This window comes from Thalassophryne amazonica, chromosome 2 (genome assembly GCF_902500255.1).
Source record: "Thalassophryne amazonica chromosome 2, fThaAma1.1, whole genome shotgun sequence".
In the NCBI taxonomy this organism is placed as follows: domain Eukaryota; kingdom Metazoa; phylum Chordata; class Actinopteri; order Batrachoidiformes; family Batrachoididae; genus Thalassophryne; species Thalassophryne amazonica.
Window position 1 is genome coordinate 6,371,046 of NC_047104.1, and position 21,957 is coordinate 6,393,002.

Below are 21,957 nucleotides of genomic sequence, written 5' to 3' on the forward strand. Positions count from 1 at the left end.
ACCATTCTACAAACATTAATACAAAATTGTCTTTCAAATATGCATAATTTTAAATACACTCAACAAAATATAAACGCAACACTTTTGGTTTTGCTCCCATTTTGTATGAAATGAACTCAAAGATCTAAAACTTTTTCCACATACACAAATCACCATTTCCCTCAAATATTGTTCACAAACCAGTCTAAATCTGTGATAGTGAGCACTTCTCCTTTGCTGAGATAATCCATCCCACCTCACAGGTGTGCCATATCAAGATGCTGATTAGACACCATGATTAGTGCACAGGTGTGCCTTAGACTGCCCACAATAAAAGGCCACTCTGAAAGGTGCAGTTTTGTTTTATTGGGGGGGGGATACCAGTCAGTATCTGGTGTGACCACCATTTGCCTCATGCAGTGCAACACATCTCCTTCGCATAGAATTGATCAGGTTGTCAATTGTGGCCTGTGGAATGTTGGTCCACTCCTCTTCAATGGCTGTGCCAAGTTGCTGGATATTGGCAGGAAGTGGTACACGCCGGTCCAGAGCATCCCAAACATGCTCAATGGGTGACATGTCCGGTGAGTATGCCGGCCATGCAAGAACTGGGACATTTTCAGCTTCCAAGAATTGTGTACAGATCCTTGCAACATGGGGCCGTGCATCATCCTGCTGCAACATGAGGTGATGTTCTTGGATGTATGGCACAACAATGGGCCTCAGGATCTCGTCACGGTATCTCTGTGCATTCAAAATGCCATCAATAAAATGCACCTGTGTTCTTCGTCCATAACAGACGCCTGCCCATACCATAACCCCACCGCCACCATGGGCCACTCAATCCACAACATTGACATCAGAAAACCGCTCACCCACACGACGCCACACACGCTGTCTGCCATCTGCCCTGAACAGTGTGAACCGGGATTAATCCGTGAAGAGAACACCTCTACAACATGCCAAACGCCAGTGAATGTGAGCATTTGCCCACTCAAGTCGGTTACGACGATGAACTGGAGTCAGGTCGAGACCCCGATGAGGACGACGAGAATGCAGATGAGCTTCCCTGAGACGGTTTCTGACAGTTTGTGCAGAAATTCTTTGGTTATGCAAACCAATTGTTTCAGCAGCTGTCCGAGTGGCTGGTCTCAGACGATCTTGGAGGTGAAGATGCTGGATGTGGAGGTCCTGGGTTGGTGTGGTTACACGTGGTCTGCGGTTGTGAGGCTGGTTGGATGTACTGCCAAATTCTCTGAAACGCCTTTGGAGACGGCTTATGGTAGAGAAATGAACATTCAATACACGAGCAACAGCTCTGGTTGACATTCCTGCTGTCAGCATGCCAATTGCACGCTCCCTCAAATCTTGCGACATCTGTGGCATTGTGCTGTGTGATAAAACTACACCTTTCAGAGTGGCCTTTTATTGTGGGCAGTCTAAGGCACACCTGTGCACTAATCATGGTGTCTAATCAGCATCTTGATATGGCACACCTGTGAGGTGGGATGGATTATCTCAGCAAAGGAGAAGTGCTCACTATCACAGATTTAGACTGGTTTGTGAACAATATTTGAGGGAAATGGTGATATTGTGTATGTGGAAAAAGTTTTAGATCTTTGAGTTCATCTCATACAAAATGGGAGCAAAACCAAAAGTGTTGCGTTTATATTTTTGTTGAGTGTATTATGTACACTCACTGGCCACTTTATTAGGTACACCGGTTCAAGTGCCTGTTCACACAAATACCAATTCACCCAATCACATGGCAGGAGCTCAGTGCATTTAGTCATCTAGACGTGGAGAAGACAACTTGCTGAAGTTCAAACCGAGCATCAGAATGGGGAAGAAAGAGGATTTAAGTGACTTTGAACATGGCATGATTGCTGGTGCCCGACGGGTTGGTCTGAGTATTTCACAAACTGCTGATCTACTGGGATTTTCACTCACATCCATCTCTAGGGTTCACAGAGAAGTTTACAGAGAATGGTCCAAAAAAAGAGAATATATCCAGTGTGCGTGTTTCTGAGGCTATTCTATTTTATCCTGTTTCCTGTTTCTTCAGCTTGGCAAAACGTTGTAAAAACCTTGTAACTGTTAGCATGGCCTAAGCAGTGGGTCACCCCCCCCCCCTGAGTCTGGTCTGCTTGAGGTTTCTTCCTCAGTGTCATCACAGGGACTTTTTCCTTACCACCGTCTCCTGTGTTCTTGCTCAGGGCATTGGTGAGGTTAGACTTTACTCATGTGAAGTGCCTTGAGGCAGCTTGGTTGTGATTTGGTGCTGTATAAATAAAATAAATTGAAATTAGTTTAATTGAAATTGGGTACCTAATAAAGTGGCCACATAATGTGTTTCTTCGTCCCAGATAGATCTCTTTCAGTACAGCTTCTTGTTCTGACTTTAACACCAAGTTAACACCCAAGTCTTTCATTGCCAACTGTAAATGGTCATCAAAACATTCCAATCGTATGTTTCTGGGAACTACTTTTTGCGCAGGAATTCATCAACCACGTTGGCCGTGGGCGCGCACTAACACAGAATCCCCAGAAGACTGTGGAAAGTTGTTCGGCCAAAACGAGAGCGTCCACTTTTAGCTTGTTATAAGGTAAACTAGTGGCGCTCGTAAGGGTGTGTAAACTGGAATACTTTTATTATGTCAAAGGTCACCACCATCAAGACAGCTGGTGACTGCACATGATTAGTCTCGGGATAATAATAAACTGAGACTGAGACTCCGGGAAGAGCTTATGGAGTCATGAGGTCCCTTAGAGAAACAGAGATCGACTGGTTGTCTGCCTGCTCAGTTGCCTTCCAGGAACAAAGACAGTTCCGTGGTCTGGTGGATGCAGCCAAGCACAGCAGTGGCGTATGCTCCCAGAACTGACCTGACCTGTCCTAGTGTGCAGTTCAAGCGATCACATTAAACTTTATGGAACTGAAATTTTACTGCCCAAACACAGGTAAGTAATTCTCTCCGGCTTCTCCCATATTTTTCCACTTGGGGTAAAAAATTTATGCCGGATACCCTTCCTGATGCAACTCCACGGTTACACTGCACCGGAATCGAGTGCGCTGCGCACCTCGCTACCAAACGCAGGCATATAAATCAACAAACACTCAGGTCAAACGATAAAATCATTGTAAAGACTGAACATGAGAAGAAATAAGTCCTAAACAGGCCCTGAGACACACAGGTCCTCGAGCTTAACCCCTGGATTCTGTAGCGTGACGCAGAGAGCGACTCCCCCTGTACAGCACGCCAGTCCATCTCAGGTCACTTTCCCAGCCAAGTCCAGCACTCATTTACAGCTGGAAGGACGGAGACGTAACAGATGAAGAGTCTGATCCAAGGGGCATCTACACAACTGGTCACCCAACTCCTTACCTGATCTACCTGCTCTGCAGAACAGAAAACACTTACAAGAGCCAATAAATGTCAAGAAACTCACATATATTTGTCAGGTGCTCGCAGGTTGAGGTTTAAACTGTCCCATCTCAAGGGGTAATACTCCCACAAAAGAATAAAAAAGAAACTATCTTGTACAGAAGAAGCCTGTCAGGTTCAATCTTCACTTCATCCAGCTGGAAGACAAACTGATGCAAAAGGCCACCAGAGACAAAAAGTAAGCCAACTTGTCCAGCACAGTCAGGATCAGAGACATCTCAACCGATTATCTTCAGGAGCGCCAAAGACAACAGATAATCAGCAGTGTGTCCGTCGGCAAGCTCGGCCTCCTCCTCAGTGCCGCCTGGCTGAATCAGGACCACATATAGACGTCTGACCTGCAGTTCGTCTCTGCTGGAAGCTCCTGCAAAACGCAAGAAACGTCTCCAAGCTTCTGGATGGGGTTTGAGCCGACTGCTGTCAGCAGCAGGTTCAGAGTCACAAAAACAACAATTCATCTGCTCACCTTTAGAACCCCCCCACCAGTAGCCCCCCATTCACAGTCAGCACACTGTGAGCACAATGTGCTGTGGCAAACAGATCTGTTTGAAGCAAGGAGGGATCTGGACGCTGTAAGCACAGTGAGACTGACTGATCCTGATCCGTCCTGGACCCAAACCACTTCACAACTTGACCTTTGAACAGTGTGTTTTAGCAACAGAAGAGAACACTGGAGGAGCAGGAGGCCCGCGGCCCGCACGTTTTCCTCCCCAAACACCCTGCAGACAACAGAAAGTCCATAAAGTCGGATCCAGTGACACAACACACAGAAACACAGACTTTTATTATTTCTATGTGACGTTAAGGCTGAAGTGTGCAGGATTTAGTGTCATCTAGTGGTGAGGTTGCAGATTGTATTATGCTGTCGCCGGTTATGATTGTGTTTCCCTTCATGTTGTGGCTTCTTTGGCGACGGGGAATTCATTCTCTTGCAATGAACAATACAGTGAGGAAAATAAGTATTTGAACATCCTGCGATTTTGCAAGTTCTCCCACTTAGAAATCATGGAGGGGTCTGAAATTTTAATCTAAAACACACTGTTCAAAGGTCAAGTTGTGGGATTTGTGGGAGAACTTGCAAAATTGCAGGGTGTTCAAATACTGTTTACATTTACTCTGATGGACTACCCAGCAGTGGGGAATAAGTTTCATTACACTAGAAGTCTTTCAGAAAGCGCTGTAACTAGGTTTAAGGATATGATTCCTTCTTTATGTTCTCTAATGCCATATACCAACACAGTGCAGAGTAGCTACCTAAACTCTGTAAGTGACATAGAGTATCTCATCAATAGTTTTACATCCTCATTGAAGACAACTTTGGATGCTGTAGCTCCTCTAAAAAAGAGAGCTTTAAATCAGAAGTGCCTGACTCCGTGGTATAACTCACAAACTCGTAGCTTAAAGCAGATAACCCGTAAGTTGGAGAGGAAATGGCGTCTCACTAATTTAGAAGATTTTCACTTAGCCTGGAAAAAGAGTCTGTTGCTCTATAAAAAAGCCCTACGTAAAGCTAGGACATCTTTCTACTCATCACTAATTGAAGAAAATAAGAACAACCCCAGGTTCTTTTCAGCACTGTAGCCAGGCTGACAAAGAGCCAGAGCTCTATTGAGCTGAGTATTCCATTAACTTTAACTAGTACTGACTTCATGACTTTCTTTGCTAACAAAATTTTAACTATTAGAGAAAAAATTACTCATAACCATCCCAAAGACGTATCGTTATCTTTGGCTGCTTTCAGTGATGCCGGTATTTGGTTAGACTCTTTCTCTCCGATTGTTCTGTCTGAGTTATTTTCATTAGTTACTTCATCCAAACCATCAACATGTTTATTAGACCCCATTCCTACCAGGCTGCTCAAGGAAGCCCTACCATTATTTAATGCTTCGATCTTAAATATGATCAATCTATCTTTGTTAGTTGGCTATGTACCACAGGCTTTTAAGGTGGCAGTAATTAAACCATTACTTAAAAACCATCACTTGACCCAGCTATCTTAGCTAATTATAGGCCAATCTTCAACCTTCCTTTTCTCTCAAAAATTCTTGAAAGGGTAGTTGTAAAACAGCTAACTGATCATCTGCAGAGGAATGGTCTATTTGAAGAGTTTCAGTCAAGTTTTAGAATTCATCATAGTACAGAAACAGCATTAGTGAAGGTTACAAATGATCTTCTTATGGCCTCGGACAGTGGACTCATCTCTGTGCTTGTTCTGTTAGACTTCAGTGCTGCTTTTGATACTGTTGACCATAAAATTTTATTACAGAGATTAGAGCATGCCATAGGTATTAAAGGCACTGCGCTGCGGTGGTTTGAATCATATTTGTCTAATAGATTACAATTTGTTCATGTAAATGGGGAATCTTCTTCACAGACTAAAGTTAATTATGGAGTTCCACAAGGTTCTGTGCTAGGACCAATTTTATTCACTTTATACATGCTTCCCTTAGGCAGTATTATTAGACGGTATTGCTTAAATTTTAATTGTTACGCAGATGATACCCAGCTTTATCTATCCATGAAGCCAGAGGACACACACCAATTAGCTAAACTGCAGGATTGTCTTACAGACATAAAGACATGGATGACCTCTAATTTCCTGCTTTTAAACTCAGATAAAACTGAAGTTATTGTACTTGGCCCCACAAATCTTAGAAACATGGTGTCTAACCAGATCCTTACTCTGGATGGCATTACCCTGACCTCTAGTAATACTGTGAGAAATCTTGGAGTCATTTTTGATCAGGATATGTCCTTCAATGCGCATATTAAACAAATATGTAGGACTGCTTTTTTGCATTTACACAATATCTGTAAAATCAGAAAGGTCTTGTCTCAGAGTGATGCTGAAAAACTAATTCATGCATTTATTTCCTCTAGGCTGGACTATTGTAATTCATTATTATCAGGTTGTCCTAAAAGTTCCCTAAAAAGCCTTCAGTTAATTCAAAATGCTGCAGCTAGAGTGCTGACGGGGACTAGAAGGAGAGAGCATATCTCACCCATATTGGCCTCTCTTCATTGGCTTCCTGTTAATTCTAGAATAGAATTTAAAATTCTTCTTCTTACTTAGAAGGTTTTGAATAATCAGGTCCCATCTTATCTTAGGGACCTCATAGTACCATATCACCCCAATAGAGCGCTTCACTCTCAGACTGCAGGCTTACTTGTAGTTCCTAGGGTTTGTAAGAGTAGAATGAGAGGCAGAGCCTTCAGCTTTCAGGCTCCTCTCCTGTGGAACCAGCTCCCAATTCAGATCAGGGAGACAGACACCCTCTCTACTTTTAAGATTAGGCTTAAAACTTTCCTTTTTGCTAAAGCTTATAGTTAGGGCTGGATCAGGTGACCCTGAACCATCCCTTAGTTATGCTGCTATAGACGTAGACTGCTGGGGGGTTCCCATGATGCATTGTTTCTTTCTCTTTTTGCTCTGTATGCACCACTCTGCATTTAATCATTAGTGATTGATCTCTGCTCCCCTCCACAGCATGTCTTTTTCCTGGTTCTCTCCCTCAGCCCCAGCAGAAGACTGCCCCTCCCTGAGCCTGGTTCTGCTGGAGGTTTCTTCCTGTTAAAAGGGAGTTTTTCCTTCCCACTGTAGCCAAGTGCTTGCTCACAGGGGGTCGTTTTGACCGTTGGGGTTTTACATAATTATTGTATGGCCTTGCCTTACAATATAAAGCTCCTTGGGGCAACTGTTTGTTGTGATTTGGCCCTATATAAAAAAATTGATTGATTGATTGATTGATAATACACTAATGAACAAATGGTTATGAATGCTCCCTTCCTCTTCTGTTAAAAAAAACAACAACAAAAACCATAAATCCAACATACTGTAGCTTTAGTAAGACACTTCGGCTCACCCAGTAAAATAAAGCGAGCAAGCGATTGAGTGAATGAATGAATGAGCCCCCTCCAGAATGTTAACATGGTGACTCAGAAACACACAGGGTCTGATTTCCTGAGATCCAAGATAACAAGTACTAAGTTGCGTTGGGTAATCCAGACGTATTTTGCTTTGGGGCGGACACAGTTTTGTGCACGATTTACAAAGAACAACGGCAAAAATGACAGCGGGCGGTTCATTAGTATGTAAATGAGGACTTTTGTGTGTTAATGACTGTAAGCACAAAATGAGATTCACTCAGCCACTTGCACCTACGCGGTTTGTGTCTCGTTACGAACTCTGCCACGTGTTCACGTGCTGGTAGTAATCATAAAAAAATGTACTCATCATGTATCCACTGTATTTAACCAAACTAGCGAATAATTATGTTTATTAATAATAATAATAATAACAAGCATAAATTAAACTGTTAACCCTTTAAATACGCCTGCCGCTTAAAATGAATGATTTATTTATTCTGGCTATGAGGAGGCGGCGGCCTCTGTGCTGCTGTTAAAGCAGTCCGTCATAAACGATGGTAAAGATTTCAAATGCAGAAAATACAGAAGCAGTCACCACCCACTAAATTTCCTTTTGACATCGATACATCATGTTGTATGTGCAAATCTTGCTTATTTGCAGTTTTCCTCCCATAATTTTGTGCATTCAGGTGGACACACCCAATACAGTATATCCATGAAGGCAAATGTGCTAAATAAATGTGCCACTTTGTGCATTCAAAAGATGCAAATTCTCACGTGTGCACTGTTAGCAAATTAGCATGCACTGTTTTGTGTGTGTGTGTGTGTGAGCAGTAGATTTGGCCCAAATTGTTATGGTCTTTTACTACTCTAAATTAAAATGGTGAATAATGAGGACTTTTGGATTTTTGATGCATGAGATTAATCCAAAGAGCAACTTGTGCTTTGTTTACAGAATATCACATAGAATATGTGATACAGAATATCACTCTTCCTTTTTAGATATACCTTAGTATACTAGCATAGTTCCATCTTAGAATTGGAATATAATAAGATATACCTTACTGAATTTTCACATCGATCTGCCTGCAAACCTGCTGAACGCTGCCACCTGTTGGATGGTTGGTGGATGTAGCATGTATGACAGAAATTAGGAGCAGGTGTGGTTATCAGTGAGAGACACTTTCTTCACACAGATGGTTAGTTAGCAGTTCATAATCTTTCTCCTCAACAAGGTCTTTGGTTTGATCCCACTCATGACCCAATGTCAGTGTACTCATGGAGTTGTATTTGGTATAAAACGCACACTAATATATATATATATATATATATGTAAAATTTAAAAAGCGCCATGTTGCTGTGGCAGTCCTGAGCATCGTGAGGGGAAACACGTCTTCTGTCCCTCACTCATACTACACGTTTAGTTTTGAATGTACGTGCAGCTTCAAATCAATGTTTTGTCCGATTCTTTTCTTTTCTGGATCTTTCTCACAGATGGAGAAAGTCAAAGCCATTCATCGACGGGAATCAGCTGACCAGGTCGTGACCTCTGCAGTGAAAACAGTTTGTGCTGGAGCTCTGCACAAAGCATGAATACAACTATTATCACCAGGAACACTGGACCGTTTAAAACAAAATGCTGAATTGTTCAACGCCAAAACTGTGAGCACAGCATGTTTTCTACATAAACGCTAGCTTGTGTTTGTCACTGTAGTTGTTGTGTAGCTTTTGGGGGGGGACATATGTACGTACACACTCTGATTTCGATTGCTCTCATGTATGTTCTGGTATTTTTTTTTGTGCGTACCGTATGCGGTTGCAGTGTTTGCAGATGATATTTATGTGTATGTGTGTGTACTTTGTTTAGCATATCAATGGCTCGCGGGGCTGTGATGAGCGTTCTGGGCCTCCACACGTTCTATTTAAGGGGCTTTTATGTGGCCCCGCAGAGCTGACATGAACATCTTTACTAAGATCCCAGGATTAGCCCAAAAGAACAGGTATGTTGAGAGTGCGGTTGTGCACCGGCAGAGTCCACAGAGCCCCCCCACCCCCCAGGCAGATGTGAAGGTGGGTGAGCCACCGCACAATATCACACCTGCAGCATGTTCTCTGCCTCCAGCACCAGTTACACAACCACGTTTGCCGTTTATTGGTTATAGAAATAAGAAATGAAATGATGATTAATCTGCAGATAGCTTCTCGTTACTACTATGAAAAAACACACTGATGTCTGACTTCCTTCTTCTGCGACGGATTTATCTTCTGCCTTCACTCACGGAACGTGACAGTTCATTAAAATGCTTCTGTATCTGCAGCAAGCTGGGTTCTGTGCTCCAACGTGCCTTCTACGGGTCCAGTGGAAGGGTGAGTCCAATAATCACGTCATTAATTCATTCTGCTCTCTCACTCACTTTGTGCACAGTTGTGTGCGTAATGCAGGACATTAAACAGGATCAGGGATTTTGTAATCCATGACCAAATCTTCTGCCTAATGTGGTCGTGACTCGACGTCGGGAGCTCGGCGTGAACAGTTTAAGAGCTGCTGCGTTTGACTTCATTCAGACGGCATTAACTTTGTGACATCACCAAGCAAAGTGCTCTGTGACAGCTGTGTTGTCTCTGCCCTCAGGTGACCCTTTTTGAGCAGAGGAACTTCGCCGGCAGGCGGCTGGACCTGAGTTCAGACTGTCCGAGGCTCAGTGACAAGAACTACCCAGAGAGATGCAACTCTGTGCAGGTGGAGAGCGGCGCGTAAGTCTGTCGCAGCCAAGCCCACATCTTTCTTTCTTTCTAATTTTATTTATATAGCGCCAAATCACAACAAACAGTTGCACCAAGGCACCTTATATTATAAGGCAAGGCCATACAATAATTACGGAAAAACCCCAACGGTCAAAACAACCCCCTGTGAGCAAGCACTTGGCAACAGTGGGAAGGAAAAACTCCCTTTTAACAGGAAGAAACCTCCAGCAGAACCAGGCTCAGCACGGGGCAGTCTTCTGCTGGGACTGGTTGGGGCTGAGGGAGAGAACCAGGAAAAAGACATGCTGTGGAGGGGAGCAGAGATCAATCACTAATGATTAAATGCAGAGTGGTGCATACAGAGCAAAAAGAGAAAGAAACACTCAGTGCATCATGGGAACCCCCCAGCAGTCTAAGTCTATAGCAGCATAACTAAGGGATGGTTCAGGGTCACCTGATCCAGCCCTAACTATAAGCTTTAGCAAAAAGGAAAGTTTTAAGCCTAATCTTAAAAGTAGAGAGGGTGTCTGTCTCCCTGATCTGAATTGGGAGCTGGTTCCACAGGAGAGGAGCCTGAAAGCTGAAGGCTCTGCCTCCCATTCTACTCTTACAAACCCTAGGAACTACAAGTAAGCCTGCAGTCTGAGAGCGAAGCGCTCTATTGGGGTGATATGGTACTATGAGGTCCCTAAGATAAGATGGGACCTGATTATTCAAAACCTTATAAGTAAGAAGAAGAATTTTAAATTCTATTCTAGAATTAACAGGAAGCCAATGAAGAGAGGCCAATATGGGTGAGATATGCTCTCTCCTTCTAGTCCCCGTTAGTACTCTAGCTGCAGCATTTTGAATTAACTGAAGGCTTTTCAGGGAACTTTTAGGACAACCTGATAATAATGAATTACAATAGTCCAGCCTAGAGGAAATAAATGCATGAATTAGTTTTTCAGCATCACTCTGAGACAAGACCTTTCTGATTTTAGAGATATTGTGTAAATGCAAAAAAGCAGTCCTACATATTTGTTTAATATGCGCATTGAATGACATATCCTGATCAAAAATGACTCCAAGATTTCTCACAGTATTACTAGAGGTCAGGGTAATGCCATCCAGAGTAAGGATCTGGTTAGACACCATGTTTCTAAGATTTGTTGGGCCAAGTACAATAACTTCAGTTTTATCTGAATTTAAAAGCAGGAAATTAGAGGTCATCCATGTCTTTATGTCTGCAAGACAATCCTGCAGTTTAGCTAATTGGTGTGTGTCCTCTGGCTTCATGGATAGATAAAGCTGGGTATCATCTGCGTAACAATGAAAATTTAAGCAATGCTGTCGAATAATACTGCCTAAGGGAAGCATGTATAAAGTGAATAAAATTGGTCCTAGCACAGAACCTTGTGGAACTCCATAATTAACCTTAGTCTGTGAAGAAGATTCCCCATTTACATGAACAAATTGTAATCTATTAGATAAATATGATTCAAACCACCGCAGCGCAGTGCCTTTAATACCTATGGCATGCTCTAATCTCTGTAATAAAATTTTATGGCCAACAGTATCAAAAGCAGCACTGAGGTCTAACAGAACAAGCACAGAGATGAGTCCACTGTCTGAGGCCATAAGAAGATCATTTGTAACCTTCACTAATGCTGTTTCTGTACTATGATGAATTCTAAAACCTGACTGAAACTCTTCAAATAGACCATTCCTCTGCAGATGATCAGTTAGCTGTTTTACAACTACCCTTTCAAGAATTTTTGAGAGAAAAGGAAGGTTGGAGATTGGCCTATAATTAGCTAAGATAGCTGGGTCAAGTGATGGCTTTTTAAGCAATGGTTTAATTACTGCCACCTTAAAAGCCTGTGGTACATAGCCAACTAATAAAGAGTGATCACATTTAAGATCAAAGCATTAATTAATGGTAGGGCTTCCTTGAGCAGCCTGGTAGGAATGGGGTCTAATAGACATGTTGATGGTTTGGAGGAAGTAACTAATGAAAATAACTCAGACAGAACAATCGGAGAGAAAGAGTCTAACCAAATACCGGCATCACTGAAAGCAGCCAAAGATAACGATACGTCTTTGGGATGGTTATGAGTAATTTTTTCTCTAATAGTTAAAATTTTATTAGCAAAGAAAGTCATGAATTCATTACTAGTTAAAGTTAAAGGAATACTCGGCTCAATAGAGTTCTGACTCTTTGTCAGCCTGGCTACAGTGCTGAAAAGAAACCTGGGGTTGTTCTTATTTTCTTCAATTAGTGATGAGTAGTAAGATGTCCTAGCTTTACGCAGGGCTTTTTTATAGAGCAACAGACTCTTTTTCCAGGCTAAGTGAAGATCTTCTAAATTAGTGAGACGCCATTTCCTCTCCAACTTATGGGTTATCTGCTTTAAGCTGCGAGTTTGTGAGTTATACCACGGAGTCAGGCACTTCTGATTTAAAGCTCTCTTTTTCAGAGGAGCTACAGCATCCAAAGTTGTCTTCAATGAGGATGTAAAACTACTGACGAGATACTCTATCTCACTTACAGAGTTTAGGTAGCTACTCTGCACTGTGTTGGTATATGGCATTAGAGAACATAAAGAAGGAATCATATCCTTAAACCTAGTTACAGCGCTTTCTGAAAGACTTCTAGTGTAATGAAACTTATTCCCCACTGCTGGGTAGTCCATCAGAGTAAATGTAAATGTTATTAAGAAATGATCAGACAGAAAGGAGTTTTCAGGGAATACTGTTAAGTCTTCAATTTCCATACCATAAGTCAGAACAAGATCTAAGATATGATTAAAGTGGTGGGTGGACTCATTTACATTTTGAGCAAAGCCAATTGAGTCTAATAATAGATTAAATGCAGTGTTGAGGCTGTCATTCTCAGCATCTGTGTGGATGTTAAAATCGCCCACTATAATTATCTTATCTGAGCTAAGCACTAAGTCAGACAAAAGGTCTAAAAATTCACAGAGAAACTCACAGTAATGACCAGGACAATAAATAATAACAAATAAAACTGTTTTTTGGGACTTCCAATTTGGATGGACAAGACTAAGAGTCAAGCTTTCAAATGAATTAAAGCTCTGTCTGGATTTTTGATTAATTAATAAGCTGGAATGGAAGATTTCTGCTAATCCTCCGCCTCGGCCCGTGCTACGAGCATTCTGGCAGTTAGTGTGACTCGGGGGTGTTGACTCATTTAAACTAACATATTCATCCTGCTGTAACCAGGTTTCTGTAAGGCAGAATAAATCAATATGTTGATCAATTATTATATCATTTACTAACACGGACTTAGAAGAGAGAGACCTAATGATTAATAGACCACATTTAACTGTTTTAGTCTGTGGTGCAGTTGAAGGTGCTATATTATTTTTTCTTTTTGAATTTTTATGCTTATGTAGCGGGATGAAAGTTCCGGGTCCCAATTGAAAAGACGTTCCCGCTAGCTTGGCTAATGGGGAGTTCCCCTTTGGCTGACCTGGTAGAGGAACGGTCTTTTGTGCGAGTCGCGTGGGTTCGATCCCCAGCGTCGCCCCGGCCACGAAGGTCCTGCTGCTTCAATCTGGCATCACGAACAGGATGTGGATCACAGAGTATGCTAACATGCACCTGTGACTTCGGGACGAAGTCAAAAATGGTGGGGAGATGTGTAGCGGGATGAAAGTCCCGGGTCCCAATTGAAAAGACGTTCCCGCTAGCTTGGCTAACGGGGAGTTCCCCTTTGGCTGACCTGGTAGAGGAACGGTCTTTTGTGCGAGCCGCGTGGGTTCGATCCCCACCGTCGTCCCGGCCACGAAGGTCCTGCTGCTTGACTTAAATAGATTTTTACTGGTTATTGGTGGTCTGGGAGCAGGCACCGTCTCTACGGGGATGGGGTAATGAGGGGATGGCAGGGGGAGAGAAGCTGCAGAGAGGTGTGTAAGACTACAACTCTGCTTCCTGGTCCCAACCCTGGATAGTCACGGTTTGGAGGATTTAAGAAAATTGGCCAGATTTCTAGAAATGAGAGATGCTCCATCCAAAGTGGGATGGATGCCGTCTCTCCTAACAAGACCAGGTTTTCCCCAGAAGCTTTGCCAATTATCTATGAAGCCCACCTCATTTTTCAAATTTCCTTCAATGTCGCCTGCTCTGGCCCCCGAAAGACAGTTGACTATGGTTGCTGGTGTCGCTAACTTCACATTTCTCAAAACAGAGTCGCCAATAACCAGAGTTTGATCCTCAGTGGGTGTGTCGCAGAGTAAGGAAAAATGGTTAGAAATGTGAACGGGTTGGCGGTGTACACAGGGCTTCTGTTTAGGGCTACGCTTCCTCCTCACAGTCACCCAGTCGGCCTGCTTTCCTGGCTGCTCGGGATCTGCTGGAAGGGAACTAACGGCGGCTAAGCTACCTTGGTCCGCACCGACTACAGGGGCCTGGCTAGCTGTAGAATTTTCCACGGTGCGGAGCTGAGTCTCCAATTCGCCCAGCCTGGCCTCCAAAGCTATGAATAAGCTACACTTATTGCAAGTACCATTACTGCTAAAGGAGGCCGGGGAATAACTAAACATTTCACACCCAGAGCAGAAAAGTGCAGGAGAGACAGGAGAAGCCGCCATGCTAAATCGGCTAAGAGCTAGTAGCTGCGCTAAGCTAGTGGATTCCTAAAAACACACAAAGTGAATAATGCGTAAATAATTTAGAGGTGATTCAGCAGAGGGAGTGCTTTAGTTAAGGCACGTAAAGATTACAATGGGAAACAAATCGTTATCTAGTTATCTAGATCAATCTAACTGTGCAGATTAAACAGCTAACAGATACAGAAAAACACCGCTGTGCTCCAGAACAGGAAGTGATACAATACCACAGTGAGAGCCAACCACCAGTAGAGGCAAGCCAGTGTCTCTCTGGCTCTCCACATCTCTGCAGAACATGAGCTTCAGCAGACACACAGGGCCCTATCTGGACAAAGCGTGCATAAATGAGCTGTGCAGTCAGCGCACGCCCATTTGGGGAACGTATGACTGCACGTTACTATTTAAACACCCTTATTCCAGAGGGCACTGTTCCTCTATGGTCGGCCACGATCCAAAAAGTGCAAAAATGGGATAAAACAGCTTAATCCGTCTTGCCTCCCAACATGGCAACCTGGCTTATAAAGTGCAAACCTGGCAACCCACCCAAAACAAAAGGAAGGAGCTGCAATCTCGGCCAGAACCGCAACAAACGCTTCTGCGGCTTCAAGTTTTTCCCCCGATGGATCAGGATCAAACAAACTGCAAGCCGTAGTCATGATGAATTTACCCGTTTAAAGAAGTTTGACCCTGACTGAATCTATTTACACTATGAACACCCAGACATTACCGCGTACTACCGATTTCAAGAATCGTGATGAAATTTTTGAACAGTTCAAAATCTGGTTCCTAATTTCAAGTCTGGTACTGACGACGGCCGTAACTACTACACCAAGTTTGGTCAAGATTGACAAAGATGGATCAAGAAGTTATTGTGAGGCTTCAAAACGCACCAGAATTTGCTATTCTGGATTAAATGGGAAGGAACAGTGCTCTGTGGAATAACCCAATAAGGTGCAGGAAATATCATAGACATAAACACTCTGTGACATCACCCAGAGGTTTTCTGAAGACAAGACTCAGAAAGTGTTGCTCTGGGTGTAGTGGGCATTGTCTCTACATCTCAGCCCAACCCTCTCAAAGAGCGTAGCCAAGACGAATGAAGCCCAAACATGCCCCCTGTCTCAGACTTACCAAACCCGCTAAGGCTAAGAAGCTAACCTTAGTTCGGCTGTTTTATTAAAGCAAATTTTTGTGGATTGGCCGTTGTTTTTCATGGCTTGGGTGTGGATGTTGAGAATTATGACGGACTTATTGCCTCAGTAATCGTAGCTTAACTGGACCTAAGGTTGCTAAAAGCACAACATAAATTAAATACAAATATTTCACTTGACAGAAATACTGGACCACAGACTTCTTAAATGATCTGCTAGGACAAATAACAGCACAGCTAACAGTGCTGTTACAGATATTTGTAATAAAATGTTTAGACTGGACAGATACGGTCCATTCCACAACACTGGAGCTCCGAGTCTGAACTCTGCTGATGGCACAAACTAGCTGTCACTCAAACTGACCACACCCCTATTTATGCATTTGAAAATGTTTGGCCACGTACCTTCACTCTGGAGCGTTGGCCTTTCCCCCATGAACCTTTGCGTCTTGTCCTACAGATGGGTCGGTTATGAGCATGAGAACTTCCGGGGTCGACAGTACCTGTGGGACATGTCAGAGAGAGGCGAGTACAACTGCTGCGACAAGTGGTGTGCTCAGGTGGACCACATCTCCTCCGTCCGCTCTGTCAGACAGGTAAAAACATGAAGTCTGCGCACACAAAGGCAAGACCGAGGAAACGTTACAGTGACAGAGAGAATGTAAAACTGTAGACCTACTCTGTTCAACTGTGCATGGACTGGGTGATGGGTAGTCTGGTGGAGCCCAGCACCCTGGGTCACAAAGTTCAATGTGTAGGTGACACTAGACGAGTATCCATCAAGGTGAGACTTGAAACACTTGGTGGTCTTGGATAAGAGATCTTCGACAAGATCATTCCACAAGTCAGCCATGCTGAGGCTGAAGAAGTTGTGGCTTTTTCCACATTTTATGTTACAGCCTTATTCCAAAATAGAGTAAATTCATTTCCCCCCACCCCCACCCAATCAAAATTCTACCCACAACACCCCAAAATGACAACATGAAAATAGTTTTTTTTTTTTTTTTTTTGGAAGTTTTTGCTACTTTATTAAAAAAAAATAAAAAAATCACATGCACAAGTATTCACAGCCTTTTCTCAATACAATTACAGCCTCAAGTCTTCTTGAATATGATGCCACAAGCTTGGTGCACCTATCTTTGGCCAGTTTGGTCCATTCCTCTTTGCAGCATCTCTCAAGCTCCATAAGGTTGGATGGGGAGCGTCGTCCACAGCCATTTTCAGATCTCTCCAGAGATGTTCAGTTGGATTCAGGTCTGGACTCTGGCTGGGCCACTCAAGGACATTCACAGAGTTGTCCTGAAGCCACTCCTTTGATATCTTGGCTGTGTGCTTAGGGTCATTGTCCTGCTGAACGATGAACCGCCGCCCCAGTCTGAGGTCCAGAGCGCTCTGGAGCAGGTTTTCATCCAGGATGTCTCTGTACATTGCTGCATTCATCTTTCCCTCAATCCTGACTAGTCTCCCAGTTCCTGCTGCTGAAAAACATCCCCACAGCATGATGCTGCCACCACCATGCTTCACTGTAGAGATGGTGCCTGGTTTCCTCCAAACATGACGCCTGCATTCACACCAAAGAGTTCCATCTTTGTCTCATGAGACCAGAGAATTTTGTTTCTCCTGGTCTGAGAGTCCTTCAGGTGCCTTTTGTCAAACTCCAGGTGGGCTACCATGTGCCTTTTACTAAGGAGTGGCTTCTGTCACTCTACCATACAGGCCTGATAAGTGGATTGCTGCAGAGATGGTTGTCCTTCTGGATGGTTGTTCTCTGACAGAGTGGCCGTCAGGTTCTTGGTCACCTCCCTGATTAACGTCCTTCTCCCCCGATCGCTCAGTTTAGACAGGCGGCCAGCTCCTGGAGTCCTGGTGAATCTTACCTTCTTCCTTTTACAGCTCATTGGGACCTTCAAAGCAGCAGAAATGTTTCTGTACCCTTCTCCAGATTTGTGCCTCCAGACAATCCTGTCTCAGAGGTCTACAGACAATTCCTTTGACTTCATGTTTGGTTTGTGCTCTGACTGTCAACTGTGGGACCTTATATATAGACAGGTGTGTGTCCTTCAAAATCATGTCCAATCAATTGAATTTACTCCAGGTGGACTCCAATTAAGCTGTAGAAACATCTCAAGGATGATCAGTGGAAATAGGAGGCACCTGAGCTCAATTTTGAGCTTCATGTCAGAGACTGTGAATACTTATGTATGTGTGATTTCTTATTTTTAGTAAATTTGTAAAACAAACAAACAAAAAACAAAACAAAAACAAAAAATGTGTTTCACATTGTCATTATGGGGTATTGTGTGTAGAATTTTGAGGGGAAAAAAAGAATTTCATCCATTTTGGAATAAGGCTGTCTGTAACAAAATGTGGGAAAAGTGAAGCGCTGTGAATACTTTCTGGACGCACCGTAAGTTCCTCTTCTCAGTCATATTTGTTCCATCTTCTTCTTCCTTTGGTTCATCTGACTTTTTTCAAGGTCCTGTCTCCTTTCCTCATTGCTCCTGCAGAGTCCGGTCACTCTGTTCTTTCCAAAGCTTGTATCATGTTTAGATTGTCCCGTGTCTCTCAAACATTCCTATAATCAGGTTAAATTTGCTGTACAACTGATTGAACTCCCTCTGACATCTTTGATGTCTTAAAAAGAAGTTATCCAGAACATCAGTGCTGATGGCTCTGTTTTGTAGGACAACAGCTCTGCCAGAGCTCAGCTGTTTGAGCGAGTTGGTTTTTCTGGGAAGAAGATGGCGATCCAGGATGATGTCCCCAACCTGATGAACCGCTACAACCTCAACAGAGTGGCCTCCATCCGCGTGCTGGGAGGAGCGTAAGTGCAGCATCACTGATCTACATCACGGCACATTACTGTGAAGAGATGCTTTAGAACGGTTTGAGCTGAACCTTCTAGCCCGTGTTCTCCATGGATTTTAATATGTTAAATTGCTGAAGGCTGGAGGGGAGAGCTCTGAGATGGTGTGAGTGCTAACTGCTGTTCTAGACTGGACTGGGGTCACTGTGACTTCAGTGCTTTTGTGAGGAAAGGTTTACCGACCTTGACTTTGAAGACAACGCTGTGTCACCCCGATGGTACCACTTGAGAAGCTGATTGAGGAATTTGATTGCTTGGATTTGTCCTGAATCAAGACCAAAATCCAGCGTTTTTAGTGACTTCCTGGAGCTACCATCAGAAACATATGGTTCGGTTTAAAGTGTTGAACTTGTGGACTCATAAACTCATGACATTCAGGTCTTTAGGTTCTCTTCCTTTGAGATCGAGAAGCACCTTGGGCAGAGACGTTTGGGGATGTCGATATCTTTGCAAGTGAACAAAGGTCAAAATCTTCCACTTCCTGATGTCTGTCTGACTCGATGTCTTTAGTACCAGGCCTCTTTGGAAAAGGTGACGGGAGATTATTGGGACTGATCCTTCGACTGATTTAGGTCATTTACCTGTTTTGTGTGTTTTTTTTTTTTTTTTTTTTTCTTACTCGAGCTGCTGACATTGAAATATTCCCCCTGCATGAATTAATAAAGTTCATTTTACTGTGCACCACATCCGTCTTCAAACTGACCAGAGATGTCCTCTAAGACTTTACTGGTGTATCAGAAACCAAATAAATACACCCCAGTGGCAGGATTCCATCAGACGCAGTCACATGATGATTACAAAGCAGGTTGTTACGTCTTATTGGGAGACTCCGGTGGTTTATGTTGCTCTGCACAGACCGTTCAATTCACTCATTCATTCCTGCTCTAAACAAGACAGGGGGGACGACAACAGCATTTCCTACAAATGACAATTATTGTGCAGAAAAGGAGGCGGAGCCTCTCCTCCAATAAGAAGAAGGGGTGTGGCAAACAGCAGCTTTTTTTCATTTAAAGCAAAAGACAAACATGAATATTGGATTTTTAAAAGGATGATTTACACACACACACAGTAACTTATCTCATTGTTACCATCCAACCTTCAGTTCAGCTCGTCCTGTTAAGTGCAGCGGTTGCACAGATTTAAATTAATTATGCAAATAAGTGATTTACTTCACATTTCCAAAACTCCATAAATCTGTTGGGACATTCAGCTGGTACATTTAAAACTGATGCAATAGTTAAAATCATGTAACTTGCAAAAAACAACAAAAAGCCCCTGTCTCATCAAGAATTTTGATTTCTGTTCTGCCATTTTCTTCATAAAAGCCTCCCTGTTCCCTGCAGCATCACTGTTAGCCTCCGATCTGGTCGATCCCACAGCAGATGGTATCGATCGAGTCTGCCTCTGTGGTGGCTCGGTGCCAGCGTGCCCCCCCGGGACAGACAGACCAGTGATCGCTGCGCCCTGCATGGACTGTGGTCCCACCAAGACGAGAAAAAAACAAAAAAAAAAAACAAAAACAGATCATCCTCTGATGATCGGGTTTCGTGTAACACTTGCATTTGGTCATGTTTGTGTCATCTGGATGTAAACAAGACCACCATAAAGAGGAACTGACAAGTTCTTTGACCTCCAGGTAAACCCTGAAGGTCAAGGTCAACCACTTATCCCACGTAATGGCTTTTGGGCAAGAACATTCACCATATTCATGTGAAATGTGGAGGTAAGAAAGCAGAAACTGCTACCAAGAAAGCTTTTTTTGGGTTGATTTTAGTGTTTGTACTTCCTTTAACCTTGACCTTACACTTTTTCCATGCCCAGAAAGGTCTTCAAGTGTCTACTTGCGTTAAAAATGCAATAAAAAAAATAAAATAAATAAAAGCAAACAAAAACATACTGACAGATCTTGCAAGAAAAAAAAAATCATTTTGGCAAGATAAAGAGCTGAAGTCATTTATGTGAAGTTTCCCTGGAAAAAAAAAAATGACTAGTCTGATTTCCACCAAGTTTCGCACTAAAACATCATGAAATGACGCCACTCAGCAGTACGACGCCTTTATTCTGTTGTCTGGGGGGACCCCTGTGGTTTTATATGATGAAATAAACAGAATATGGTAACACATTTGGACAGAAATTCATCCACAAACAGGTTTTGCAACCCTGTGTTTGTAACTGCAGGGTCTTGGTGGACACTAGAGGGCACCATTTCTATTTTCCGAATTTACATTTGATATTTAAGATGTTTGTCCTTGAACACGTATATTTGTCGTGTTCTACGTCCAGACACGGGTTACTGTAGTTGTCTCGGATGCAGGTGGGTGGTGTACCAAGAGCCGAACTACAGGGGGCCTCACTACATCCTGGAGAAACGAGACTACAACAACTTCTCAGACTGGGGCAGCCAGAGCAACACCGTGGGCTCCATGCGGCGAGTCCGCTTCAGCTAAGACCCCGGCAAACACGTGGAACCTGTCAGCTTCACAAACTATTTTACTAATAAACATTTAAAAACCAGCATGTGGTCAGAGATCTTATGTTAAAAATAAAGACGAACCTGCTTTGCATTCAGACGACGACGTGCAACAAACTGAAAATTTAAAAAACACCTCAAACCCCCAAATTCTTAAAAGTTTAAGTATTTTTATTCTTTTAAAGAACAGGCAGGGAACATGAACATATGTACCCGGCAGGCGTGTGCCAATCCTTACATGCACACAAGAAGGAAAACAAAAATAAATAGAAGCCTCAGCTGTACCTATAGTGTGTGAGATTTGGTCAAACAAGGTCAGAGCTCACCTGTGAAGGCGATCTGTCTAAAACAAACTCTTCTCTTAAATTCTGAGATTCTCATATAAGAAACATTTAAATGTGCTAACAAGCAGAGAACATGATCAAATCACATCCCAATAATCAGTGGAAAAAAATAAAAATTAATAAACCTTTATTCACCAAATAAAGTAAGAGAGACTGGAGCCACTGATTCAAGCACAGCTGGAAGAAACAAATGCTGCTGAAGATCTCATAAAAACAGGAAACACTCAAACGGTGATCAGCTAAAACGCTGCGCCGCCATCTTTGTGCGTTTCTGGAAGAACAAGTTGTAATTATTTGCTTATGGCTTCAAAGTCATTTTTTAAAAGTCTGAAACAATTTGTGTCATTTGACTTTTAATCCAAATGAAACCCAACATTAAAACATCTTTCTCAGGAACAATATGTTCCGTCCTCAGAAAAACTCCTCTTCTGCATTTGCCTCAGGCAGCTAAACTGCGATTGGAATTTGCATAAGAAA

The 21,957-nt window shown here is 42.9% G+C and overlaps 1 protein-coding gene across 1 annotated transcript; it reads left to right on the top strand.

The window, feature by feature from the left end:
* Positions 1–9,188: 9,188 nt before the first annotated feature.
* Positions 9,189–21,172, top strand: crybgx (crystallin beta gamma X). Its single transcript, XM_034160687.1, has 6 exons — positions 9,189–9,292; positions 9,611–9,659; positions 9,925–10,046; positions 16,261–16,396; positions 18,485–18,624; positions 20,981–21,172. Exons 1-6 carry the CDS (start codon positions 9,228–9,230, stop codon positions 21,111–21,113), a joined length of 645 nt encoding a protein of 214 aa, XP_034016578.1. The 5' UTR covers positions 9,189–9,227; the 3' UTR covers positions 21,114–21,172.
* The last annotated feature ends 785 nt before the right edge of the window (positions 21,173–21,957 follow it).